The sequence below is a fragment of the Apodemus sylvaticus genome, chromosome 8, assembly GCF_947179515.1.
Source record: "Apodemus sylvaticus chromosome 8, mApoSyl1.1, whole genome shotgun sequence".
NCBI lineage: Eukaryota > Metazoa > Chordata > Mammalia > Rodentia > Muridae > Apodemus > Apodemus sylvaticus.
Genome location: NC_067479.1, coordinates 106,149,135 through 106,162,079, shown reverse-complemented (window position 1 = coordinate 106,162,079; position 12,945 = coordinate 106,149,135). Strand labels below are relative to the sequence as shown.

The 12,945-nt window shown below is 40.2% G+C and overlaps 1 protein-coding gene across 1 annotated transcript in view; it reads left to right on the top strand.

The window, feature by feature from the left end:
* Window positions 1-12,673, top strand: part of LOC127690653 (uncharacterized) — a 157,810-nt gene extending 145,137 nt beyond the window's left edge. The window contains exon 5 of the mRNA XM_052190213.1: window positions 12,603-12,673. Coding sequence (XP_052046173.1) covers window positions 12,603-12,608 — 6 coding nt within the window. The 3' untranslated portion in view covers window positions 12,609-12,673. The remainder of the gene's footprint in view (window positions 1-12,602) is intronic.
* Window positions 12,674-12,945: the final 272 nt, after the last annotated feature.

Sequence of the window (12,945 nt, the reverse complement as noted above, 5' to 3'; positions counted from 1 at the left end):
TACTCTGGAGATAGACTTGTGTCACAGCTCTCTGGATCCAAATCCTGCCCTGAGACAGTTAGTCTCCCAGGACTGCAGATACAATTAACATCACTGGGTAACAGGCTCACAGGAGGAATAATCTCCAGTGAGAGACAGCAAGACTAAATAACCCTAGAGAGAACCAGATTGTGAGAGGCAAGCTCAAGAACCTAAGCAACAGGAAATAGGGCTAATTGGCCTCATCATGCTAATGCACAACACAAAGAAAAATATTAAAAACAGTAATGGAAAAAGGTCAATATAAAGGCTGACCAAGCAGAGTTTCACTAGATTTCTAAGCAGAGACTCTAAAATCCAGAAGATCCTAGGCAGATATCATAGAGACACCAAGAGATTAGAAATAGAAGAGTAGGCTACTGTACCCAGTAAAACTCTCAATTACCATAGATGGAGAAACCAAGATATTCCATGACCAAACCAAATATACACAGTATCTTTCCACAAATTCAGCCCTACAAAGGATAATAAATCGAAAACTCCAACACAAGAAGAGAAACTATATCCCAGAAAAAGCAAGAAAATAATCTTTCAACCAACCAAAAATAAGATAGCCACTTCTTCCAGATTTTCCAGTTGAGTATAGGCTTTTTTTTTTAGTAGTATATAATGTTTTTTTTAAATTCCTCACTTTCTGTTGTTAATATCTTTTCATTTCTGGTTTTGTAACTTTGGATACTATCACTGTGCCCTCAGTATAGTCTGGCTAAGGGTTTATCTATCTTGTTGATTTTCTCAAAGAACAAGCTCCTTGTTTTGTTGAGTCCTTGTATAGATCTTTCTGTTTCTACTTGGCTGATTTCAGCCCTGAGTTTGATAATTTCCTGCCTGTTACTCCTTGTGGGTGTATTAGCTTCTTTTTATTCTAACGTTTTCAAGTGTGCTTGAAAGTTAAGTTGCTAGTGTATGGTCTCTCCAGCTTCCCTTTGGAGGTACTCAGAGCTAAGAGTTTTCCCCTTAGCATTGCTTTCATTGTGTCCCATAAATTAGGGTATGTTGTGACTTCATTTTCATTAAATTCTAAAAATTCTTTGATTTCTTTCCTTATTTCTTCCTTGACCAAAGTATCATTGAGTAGAGGACTGTTCAGTTTCCATGTGTATGTGGGCTTTCTGTTGTTTTTGTTGCTATTGAAGACCACACTTACTCCATAGTGATCTGATAGGTGGCATGGAATTAGTTGGATCTTTTTATATCTGTTGAGGTCTGTTTTGTGACCAATTATATGGTCATTTTGGAGAAGGTACCATGAGGTCCTCAGAAGAAGGTATATTCTTTTGATTTAGGATGAAAGGTTATATAGATATCTATTAAATTCATTTAGTACAAAATTTCTGTTAGTTTCAGTATGTCTCTGTTTAGTCTGTGTTTCCCTGATCTATCCATTGAGGAGAGTGGGGTGTTGAAGTCACCCACAATTATTGTGTAAGGTTCAATGTATGTTATAAGATTTAGTAAAGTTTCTTTGATGAATGAGGCTTCCCTTTTATTTGGAGCATAGACATTCAGAATTGGGACTTTGAGGTACAAAAACATCAACCAGATAGTACACATGGTGTTACCCAAGGCTCCAGAAGCATAGGCAGCAGAGGATGGCCTTGTTGGACATCAAAGGGAAGAGAGGCCTCTGGTCCTGGAAAGGCTCTATGCAACAGTGTAGGGGAATACCAGGACTGGGAAGCAGGAGGGGATTAATTGGGAAGCAGAGGGAGGGGAAGTGGCTTATGGAACTTGAGGGGGAGGGGAACCAGCAAAGGTGAAATCATTTGAAATGTAAATAAGGAATATATCTAATAAAAAAACCAAGTAAGGAGCCACACAAATATAATTTTGCCCTCTAACAACAATCATAATAGGGAGCAACAATCTCTTTTCCTTAATATTTTTTAAAAATCCATGGATACAATTCCCAAATAAAAGTAAACAGGACCCAGCATTTTGCAGCATACAGGAATTGCATCTTAGTGACAAAGACAAATAATACTTCAGAATAAAATGCTCAAGAACAATTTTCCAAGCAAATGGTCCCAAGGAACAAGCTGGAGTAGCCATCCAAATACTGAAGCTATCATTATCAACCTAAAGCTATCAAAAATAGATAAGGATGGAAATTTCATAGTCATCAAAGCAAAAACCTACCAAGATGAACTCTCAATTCTGAATATCTATGCTCCAAATGAAAGGGCACCCATAGTCATAGAAGAAACTTTACTAAAGCTCACAGTTCACACTGAACCTCAAACAATAATAGTGTGAGCCTTTAACACCCCACTCTCATCAATGGTCAGATCATGGAAACAGAAACTAAGTGGAGACACAGTAAAATTAAAAGAAGTTATAAATCAAAGGGATTTAACAGATATCTAAGGAACATTTCATCCTAAACAAAACATATTCCTTCTTAGCACCTCATGTTTATGTCTGTAAGACTGAGCGTATTGGTCATAACTGGTCACTAATCTGGCCTCAAGTGATACAAGGAAACTGAAATAATCTGATGCATCCTATCTGATCACCATGGACGAAGGCTGCTCTTCAATGATAACAACAAAAGAAGAAAGCCCACATATACATGGAAGCTGAACAATGCTCTCTACTCTATATTACTTCATCAAGGATGAAATAATGAAAGAAATTAAAGAACTTTTTGAATTTAATGAAAATGAAGGTACAATACACCCAAATTTATGGAACACAAAGAAAAGCAGTGCTAAAAGGAAAACTCATTGCTCTAATTGCCTCCAAAATGAAACTGTAGAGGGCATACTCTAGCACTTTGACAGCACATCTGAGAGCTCTTGAACAAAAATGAACATATACACCAAAGAGGAGTAGATGGTAGGGAAGAATAGAATGCAGGGCTAAAATCAACCAATGGAAAAAAAGAACTATACAAAGAATCAACCAAATCAGGAGCTGGTTCTTTGAGAAAATCAACAAGATAAATAAACCCTTAGCCAGATTAATCAAAGGATACAAAGACAGTATCCAAATTAACACAATCAGAAAAGAAAATGGAGACATACCAGCAGAAACAAAGAAAATTCAAAAAAATCATCAGATCCTATTACAAAAGCCCATACTCAACAAAACTGGAAACTCTTGATGAAATGGACAGTTTTATAGACACATAGCTACTAAGTTACAAAAGGATCAGATAAGCCATCAAAACAGTCCCCTTACCCATAAAGAAATAGAAACAGTCATCAAAAGTCTCCCAACCACAAAAAGCCCAGGAACAGATAGGTTTAGTGCAGAATTCTCTCAGACCTTCAAAGAAGACCTATTACAATTCTCTTACAATTCTCCTACAAATGTTTCACAAAATAAAAACAGACAGACCACTACTCAGTTTGTTTTATAAAGCCACATTCATGCTTAAACCAAAATCTAACTAAGCCCCAATGAAGAGAAATTCACACCAATTTTGTTTATGAATATTGGTTCGAAATCATACAATAGAATTCTCCCAAAGCAAATCCAAGAACAAATCTATAAGATCATTCATCATTCTCAAGTTGACTTCATCCCAGTGTGCAGGAATGGAAACAATCTCAAAGACAATCACTACATGACCATTTCTTTAGATGCTGAGAAAGCAGTTGACAAAATTCAACATCTATTTTTGAGGAAAGTCTTGGAGATATCAGAAAATCAAGGCCCATACCTAAACATAGTAATAGTAATATACAACAAAAAGTAGCCAACATCAAACTAAATGGAGAGAAACTGGAAGCAATTCCACTAAAATGAGGGACTAAACAAGGCTGCCCTCTCAGTCCCTACCTATTCAAAATAGACCTTGAGGTCCTTGCCAGATCAATCAGATGATGAAGGAAGGTCACACAGTTACAATTTGGAAAGGAAGAAGTCAAAATATCATTATTTGCAGATGATAGGATAGTATATTTAAGTCACCCAAAAATTCCAACACAGAATTCCTCTGTTTTCTTTACTTATTTTAAACTCTCGATTTATTTTTCTCCCTGTACCTCTATAGCACATCTCATACTTCCTAACTACTCCCCTGTGTCTATGATGTTGTCTTCATGCCCCAACACTACCTCACCATACCTCTAAACTTGCTGTTGTCTCCAGACCTTGAGGGTTAGGTGAATCTTCTCTGTCTAAACCCAGACCTGACATCCTCTGCTCTATATGTGTTGGAGGCCCCTTAACATGTGTTGTATGCAGCCTGGTTGGTGTTCCAGTGTCTGAGAGATCTCAAGAGCCCAGGTTTATTGAAACTGCTGATCCTCCTACAGGTTGCCCTCCTTCTCAGCTTCCTTAGCTATTCAGTAATTGAAATTTAGGATTCATCTGCTTCCTGTTATTCAAACCTAGGGTTCAGCCGCAAGTCAATTGTCAGAAGCTGCTGACCACCTGAGTATTCCTTTAGATTTTTGTTTTGTTTATTTTGATACAGGTTTTCTCTGCATAGCCCTGGCTGTCCTAGAAGTAACTCTCTTGGTAAACAAGGCTGGCCTTGAACTTAGAAATCTTCCTACCTCTGTCTCCCAAGTGCTGGGATTAAAGCATGCAACACCACTGCCTGGCTACACTGGAGAATTTCTGAACTTGATAAACAACAAAGTGGCTGGAAATAAAATCCACTCAAACAAATCAGTAGTCTTCTCTAGTAAAAAGATAAAGAGGCTGAGGTGAAATTAGGGTAACAACACCCTTCACAAATAATATGAGATACCTTGGGGTGACTCACCAAGAAAGTGAAAGAACTGTTTCAGAAGAACTTCAGGTCTCTGAAGAAAGAAGTCAAAGTAGATCTCAGAAGGAGTCACAGGAGGACATATGGAGACAAAGTATGGAGCAGAGACAGAAGGAAAGGACATCCTGAGACTTCCCACTTTGGGACCCATCCCACATCCAGACACCAAACCCAGACACTATGGAGGGAGCCAAGAAGTGCTTTTTGACAGGAGCCTGCTATAGCAGCCACCCTTTGGACTGAGCATAGAGTCCCCAATGGAGGAGAGAGAAAGGACTGAAGGAGCCAAAATGGTTTGTTTCTAGAAAGAACAACAATATCAATCACCCAGACACCCCAGCGTTTTCAGGGACTTCAGCACCCACCAAACAGTACACATGGAGTGACACATGACTCCAGCTTGTATGTATCAGAGGATGGCCTTGTCGGACATCAATGGAAGAAGAGGCCCTTGGTTCCGTAAAGACTCAATGTCACCGTTTCTGGGAATGCCAAGGTGGGCTGGCATCAGTGTGTGGGTGTGTGGGGAGCGCCCTCATTGAAGCAGTTGGAGGGGGCATGAGATAGGAATGTTCTGTACTGAAAACCAGGAAAGGTGATAACATTTGAAATGTAAGATTAAAATCACAGAGATCTATGCCAAATGTGTGCTGCTTCCTTTTCCCAAATACCTCAGGACTTTACTACTGTACCAGGAGAGCTGGACCTAGGAACAACCCAGTTGACTTTCCTGCTGCCATGGCATAATTCTGCAAGAATCATTTTCTTATTAAAAAAAGGGGGATTGTTTGTAGTTGGCCCCTTGTTGGGGCATGCAGGTTCCTTTATGCAAGGAAACAGCCAAGTCACCATTAGTGAAAGAGCAATGGAAAAATAACAGTAGAAAAATTAGTGCCCTATAGGGAAGAAAAGGCCCTCAGGTTCTCAGGCATCAACAATCTTCCTCATCTTTTTCAGCTTTGCAGAGTGATATTCTGTGCCTCAAGGTGGTAGTCAAAGGCAGATGACTTCCTGCAAAAGATATATATGATTTTTTTCACACTTACATCTGTGAGGTTAGTTGGCATTATTGCACAGATTCAACACACTCAGGAAAAGTATGGAGAGGCCACAGATAACAATGCCCAAGGGACTCCCTCCTGAACTTATGGACCCATTAAAATTGAGGTTTAAACTGAACTCAGGCCATTCCACTCCCTGCCCAATTTCCCGACTCTCATTTTGCTGTGAGTATAGTATCATGGTACAGCCCCTACATCCTCATGCCTGGACTTGGCAATTCAGGATAGACAGATATTGGAGATGTGTTGGCTGTGAGGCTACAATGTAGCCATGCAGTACAGGTTGACCATGGCTCACTGATGCCTGCTTTAATTGTCTGGTCATATTTGACAAATGGAGGATGTGCAAGTTAATATTTTGAAGAAGGGGCAGAAAGTTTACCCTTTTATATTTTCCCTGCATTTGAGCCCCTCTGTTCCAAAGTAAAGGGAGTCATACTTGAAGTAGATAACAGTGTAAACAAGAGATTTTGTGAAATGCATGGTTATGTCTATACAGACAATAAAGGAATGCACTCTAAGAAAATATTAACCAGGTTAGATAGAATTAAAGGTAAAGTAGGAAGATACTGGCATCTGGCAAAAAGGGTAAACCCGGGGAATCATACTGTATGTCATATGAATTGACTCAGATAGAATATTTATTATTGACAAAAATCTCCCACATCCATTGGACCTACAGATTTGGGTGCTTACAACAATCTCTTATGTTGAGGGTCCTAACTAACTCTCCCTATCAAAAGCACTTGACTTCTAATTAAGCAGAGAGAAATCTCTAGCTTTGGAAGGCGAGGTCGCCAAAGTGTATTCTCTGAATCAAATTAGAGGCTCCAGGAAAGGGCAGCCCAGAAATTGGTCAATTTGAGGAGAGCTTATTAACAAGCAGGTCATGGCAGTTCCCAATGACATCATCAGTAATGCCTTCCGTGGACATTCTCCTGTATCTAGGAGAGAACTAGAATCTTCTGTGATGTCAACTGCCTGTGGGATATTCAATCAGTGCCTGTTGGATTCACAAACAGCCATGTTTTCTGGGCCGCGGAGGCTATTTCGAATGGAGAATCGCAATCAAGGAGACACTGGACCAAGTCAGAAGGAATCCAGCAACCTGTCTTCTAAAACAGGAAGAATGAATTCTTTTTGGCAAAGGCATAGTGAGTCCTGGGCAGAATTGGGGAACTTTCAGGAATAGGTAGGTTTGAACTTCAGGAGTAGGTCTTACAGGCAGGAATCTTGAACTTTCTCAGTTGCAGAACAAGAATCAAAAATTTCTGATGATTAATTTGACACAGTGCCAGGAACTGACATGCCTGCAGCTTCTACTTTTATGGAAGCTATTTAATTTCCTTTGGAGTGTCACTGAAGACACTTTGAGAATCACAACGTATCTCTTCATGGTAGGGAGTTGAAGCACTTCATCCTCTAGATTACTGTAGGATACACCAGTCTCTGAAGAAGAGAGGAGGATGGCCTGGTCATGTGTTAAGGTCTCAGACGCTTTGGGTTTGAACACAAATCATTAGGACTTGATGGTGCTAAGCAGTTGAATTTCAGGATTTATCTGCATAGCATCAGATATGAGCTGACAATGTTCCTCAGATATTTTCGTCTGAGGATGCTTACAGTTTCCAGGACAAGGGTGCCTGTAATTGGGAGTATAGCATATGTCTGACAATTGTGGTTGGAAGGAGGGAGGTAGCTTAGCAAACTAGCTTAAACATAGCTTTTCTACTCTTTCAGGGATTCACCCTGCCTTTAGCTTTGTGCTTCCTTAACCTTCTTTTTGGTCCTCAAATGGTCCAGTGCCCTGGGCCATCACTATGCAAATTCATTTGTGTTTATCTATTTTCAGGGTCTGGTAGGAAAACAAAACCCCAAAATTCAAACATAACTAATCAGATGAAACCAAACATTAAGTTGGAAGCATTGAATTTTGATATCAGGAAGATGCGGTTTGAGAAGGAAGAACTTTGTCGAATCCTGGATCTTTACAACTATAATAATTTGAACTACAGGTAGTAATTACATCTAGTACCCTGTTGACTGTATTGTGCCCTCTGTGTTAACCCTCATTTCCTCCCATGATTGGAGTTTATCATCTTTCATTATGCATTTTAAGAAGTCATTACAGCTGTTGAATTGTAGGATAAGCATGTGCTTTATGTTTATGGTCATCCTCTATTGTATTTGACCTTGAGGTGCTTGGAGTCTGATTGGTTCTTCAAACAACTAGAAGGACATGGTCACAATTGATGCCTCTTAGTGTGTGAATGCAATGGCTTCATGTCATAACTGGTTTACTCTGATTTTGTTCATTATACTCTGAGAATATGGGAGCTCCATGGATTGATTTGGCATTCTAATATGTTTGTGTGTGTGAATGGGGTTGTGTGTGTTTTGTTCAGGATCTGGTGCTGTCGGACCTTTCCTGGGGTCTGAACATTTGTCTGATTCACTGTTTACATAGATTCCATAGACTTCCAAATTGATCCCCTTGCTTCTTGTGTTTATCTTGGTGTCACATAAGAATCTCCTTGGTAAGTAGGTTTTAGAAAGCCTCTCCCCTGTAAATACTAGTTATGACCTCTGGTAATTCATGTAGCAATAGGAACCAGAATTGAGAATCCTTGTCTTTAAAATATGAGAAAATCCTCACATATGTTTGTTGGACTGAAGCCTTTGATATAGTTTAATGGAAACTTCTCAGAGAACTAGTCTGTTCCTACAGGCTCATCCTGAGATCTCTTGAATGTCAGTTCGCTCCATTTGGTCCCCTGTCTCTCCTGTTTTGTACCCAGGAAAATAAGTTTAACTCAGTACCAATAGAGCCCACTTTGAAGGAACAAGTATGTGGTATATAATTGGTGTGGGTACTCCAGAATACAACCTTTTTTCATATAAGATTATTTTTTATTTGATATTTTCTTTATTTACATTTCAAAGGTTATCCCCTTCCTGTTTTCCTCTATTCCAGAAACCATCTCTCCCATCTCCCTTCCTCCTGCTTCCCTGAGGTTGTTCCTAGTTCATCACACCCACCCCTAACTACAGCATCAATTGAGCCTTCATAAAACCAAGGACCTCTCCTCTCATTTATATCTGACAAGGCCATCCCCTGATACGTATGCAGCTGGAGCCATGTGTACTCCTTTGTTGGCGACTTAATCCCTGGGAGCTCTGGGGTGTCCGGTTGGTTGCTATTGCAGTTCTTTCTATGGGTTGGAAACCACTTCAGCTCCACAGTCCTTTCTCTAACTCCTCTATCTCTCAGTAGATTCTCAGTCCAATGTTGGGCTATGAGCATTTGCCTCTGTATTTGTAGGACTGTGGCAGGTCCTCTCATGAGGCTGCTATATGAGACTCCTTTCAGCAAGCATTTCTTGGCATCTTCAATAGAATCTGGGTATGGTACTATATACAGGATGAATCCCCATGTGGGGCAGTCTTGACATGGTCTTTCCTTCAGTGTCTGCTCTATACTTTATCTCTATATTTGCTCTGGTGATTATTTTGTTCCAATTTCTATGAAGGTCTGAATCTGCTAAACTTTGGTCTTCCTTCTTGAGCTTCATGTGTTCTGTTTGAGAAACTGTGAGTTTATAAGCAAATGCTCCTACTCTACTAGAATCTGCAGTTCATTAATGGAGATAGGTGGACTACACAGCACACCACTGCATACCATTAAGTTTGAAGGGTGCTGTGCTGGAGTCCTCCTTTAGAATAGCACAGAGCTTTGGAGAAGAAGTAAAGGTCTGTAGCTCCTTTGCTTTGCAGTGATCATGTGAGATTGCAGGCAGGAAGTGGTTTGCAGGGATGAGAGCAGAGTGGAATTGACGAGTGAGTGGATATCACTGTTGTCTTTTGTCAGCTTTTGTTCTTTCCCCTCCCCTTCTCTGCTATCTCAAGATGGTTTCTTCAGGCTTCATAGACCTTTGGTCACATTAACAGAGCCTGAGTAGCAGCTTGTCAATCCTGTTTTCTTTGAGTGCTTCTGGAGAGGTCGTCCCTGAGCCTTAGAGTCTGGAGCTGGCTGGATGACCAGGCATGTGGCAAAAGCTTCTCAAAAGTTGAGGTTTGGTATGTGAGATTTGAGGCTTTTAGAAAAAATTGCTCCTCTTTTTACCCCCAATTATGAGGAAGATGTGTGTTCTCCAGGGTTTTTTTATTCCTCTAGGAAGCATAGCAGAGTTGTGGGACACACTTGGAACTTCTGCGTTCTATAAATTTCTTGTTCCTCTAGCATGACAGATTACTCACTGTTTTATGTTCACTTATGATTTTTATTTTGTTTATGCTTGTGTGTGTGTGTGTGTGTGTGTATGCATGCTCCTGCCGACCTTTATCTTTTTCGTTATGTTGGGAGGGTCAATGAATGACATCTGAATTTGTCTATTCTTTGAGCCTAGGTCTCTCCATAAACCTGACACTTCCTGTTTTGTACTAGCCAGTAGTTTTTCCTTCTCCTGTTCACTATCAGGTGGATCTCTCTCTCTTTTATTGTTTCACCAAATTGTTAAACAATACAACTATTTTAAAAATAAGTATTAGATTTCTTCACTGTCCATGCATAGAGTTATCCTCCTGTGTGATTCTGGTTTGTCTTATTGGCTTCAGCATGAGCATGCCCAGAATCCTACAGTGCATCCCTCTGCTGCCATTGTTTTGCTACCTGTATTGTGGGCATGGCTTTGTTTCAGGATAAATTCCCCCTCATAATTGTGCAGAGTGCTGCATTTCAGAAATGTCTCAGAAGGTTATTTCAAGAGCTTGCCTTTGACTGATATTGAGGATGATTCAATATCACACAAACTGTTATGTGTTGAAAAGTTTCTAGGTAAAGATCCAAAGTCACTGTCTTCCTCTGATGCTTCCAAGGTCTTCTGTGAAGGAACCAGTGTGGGTTATGTGAGGAAACTGAGGAGTCATCATGGGGCTTGCTGTGGGCTATTCTTCGATATCTCTTTCTTGGGAATTTGGTGTTGTGTTGTCCAGGTTATCTATGCAGGGCTTGTAACTTACTTGTAGGACCAGCAAGTATCTGCATAGATAAAGTTCTTGAAGAGCAGAAAGGTACAGGTCAGGGCCACAAAGCCTGCCAGAGTCTCATAGCCTTCCTTGTACTCATGTTGGGTCCTACAACTTGCTCATGCAACAGGAAGTATTCTAGATCAGAGGAACATTTTCATTGATTTTTGTGTTTGTGTGTCTGTGTCTGTGTGTGTTTGAAACTGCTGTGGCTGAATGTGTTTATACTTAAGTTCTATGTTTGTATAATAATAGGTGATTTTTCAAGTATTTGTGATACGGATGCTTTTATACACAAGTGTGTGTGTGTGTGTGTGTGTGTGTGTGTGCATGTTTGTACAGAAGGAGAAACTCCAGAAGATTATCAGCTAAAGAGAGAAATTGTACTTATGTGTTTCAGCCTTTCCATGTTTCCAGTTTGAGATAATTCATGTAAGCATTAGACCTTCAAACAGTCAGCCTTATCTTATTCAAAATATCCCAGATACAATCACTCATGTGGGGAAACTCTTCCTTTCAATCCTAATCATAGAGATTTCCTATTATTATGTGCTCACACCTTTGGACACCAAGTTAGTTAGGTGATGGTAAAGGGAGCTCCTACTGGAAGAAGCTGTTTACATTGGGACAAGTCTGAAACAATGATCAAGATTGAGATGCTAGTCCACCACCAAGATGGGATCCTTTCCTGGGGAAAAAAAGCATACTCTTCCCTGCCTTGGGAACTTCCTAAGCCAGATTGGATAATAGGCCACGACACCTGATTTCCATTGGACTTTATAAGGGGAAAGCACATCACTGACTGAGCTGTCTATATGCTATCCCCACTATGCACTTCTACTCAAGATTTATTTTTTTACCCCCAATTCATCCTAAGAGATTTTTATATTAGCATTCACTGGACAACTAAATAAGTTATTGAAGTATACTATGTTTGTATTGTGTGAACACAAATATTTTGCCTGTTTGGTAGTGGACCCTATAATAGCCATAGACGTACTGGGGTGGTGTTTTGTCTCTTCATGACCATCATGTTTAAAGTTCAGTGCCTAGTTTTGGGAATGTTTTCATTTAGCACACTTGTGCTGAGTATAGGACACCTAGTGCACAGGGATTTCATGTAATATGGTTTCTCTGGATATTTGTAGATAGAGGATTTCACAAGTGGAACCCAGGCAGGTTGCTGCACTGGAGAAATAATCACAGCCTTCACTTCAATTCTTGGCAGGTTTCCCATAAGGCATCTCTGTGGGTTTCTAGGTTGCTCACATCTCTCTTGAACTCAGATTCAGACATTGCTGCAATGTTATTATTCCTTATCATCTACCTGGACTATTGGACAAATGTGGTGTCTTGCTAAATTCCAGTTCAGTGTCTTGCACTTTTTTTTTAATTTATATTTATATTTTTATTTATTTATTTATTTTTGGTTTTTTTGAGACAGGGTTTCTCTCTGTAGCCCTGGCCGTCCCTGAACTCACTTTGTAGACCAGGGTGGCCTTGAACTCAGAAATCAGCCTACCTCTGCCTCCCAGTGCTTGGGTCAAAGGCATGTGCCACCACTGCCTGGCTTCTTGCAGCTTTTAAAAGCTGAGAAAAAATCCAAGCCCAGGTGCTCTTTGACACCTGGGGATGCAGGTTCTGACCTCAGCTGATAGGTCCTGTTGGATTGTCCAGATGAGTAGAGCTGGTGTGAGAGGGACAGCAGAACTGACAAATTCTTACCAGGCCTTTTCCCCTTCCTTCCTTAGGTATGAAATACTCTATCAGAATCAAGAACATGGCACAGATAAGGACATGATCTCCCTTGTGGAATACTGCTATAGGAAGAGCACTGAGGGTGCACAGCAAATTCACCACTATTGCATCTCATCCCTAATAATCATGGGTACCATGGGCTGCATTTTCTTCCCTTATTTTCAGAGTGAATAGGACTTAAATTCATCTATTGTCTGGCTCAGCAAGAGTGCAGTATTCAGACATGTTCAGAGACACAAGAACTGCTGGACATCCAGAAAGAGTCTGGGAGTGTACATTTTTACTTGTCCTGATGTGTCATCAAGAATAATTACATCAAGATCAGTCAACAAAATT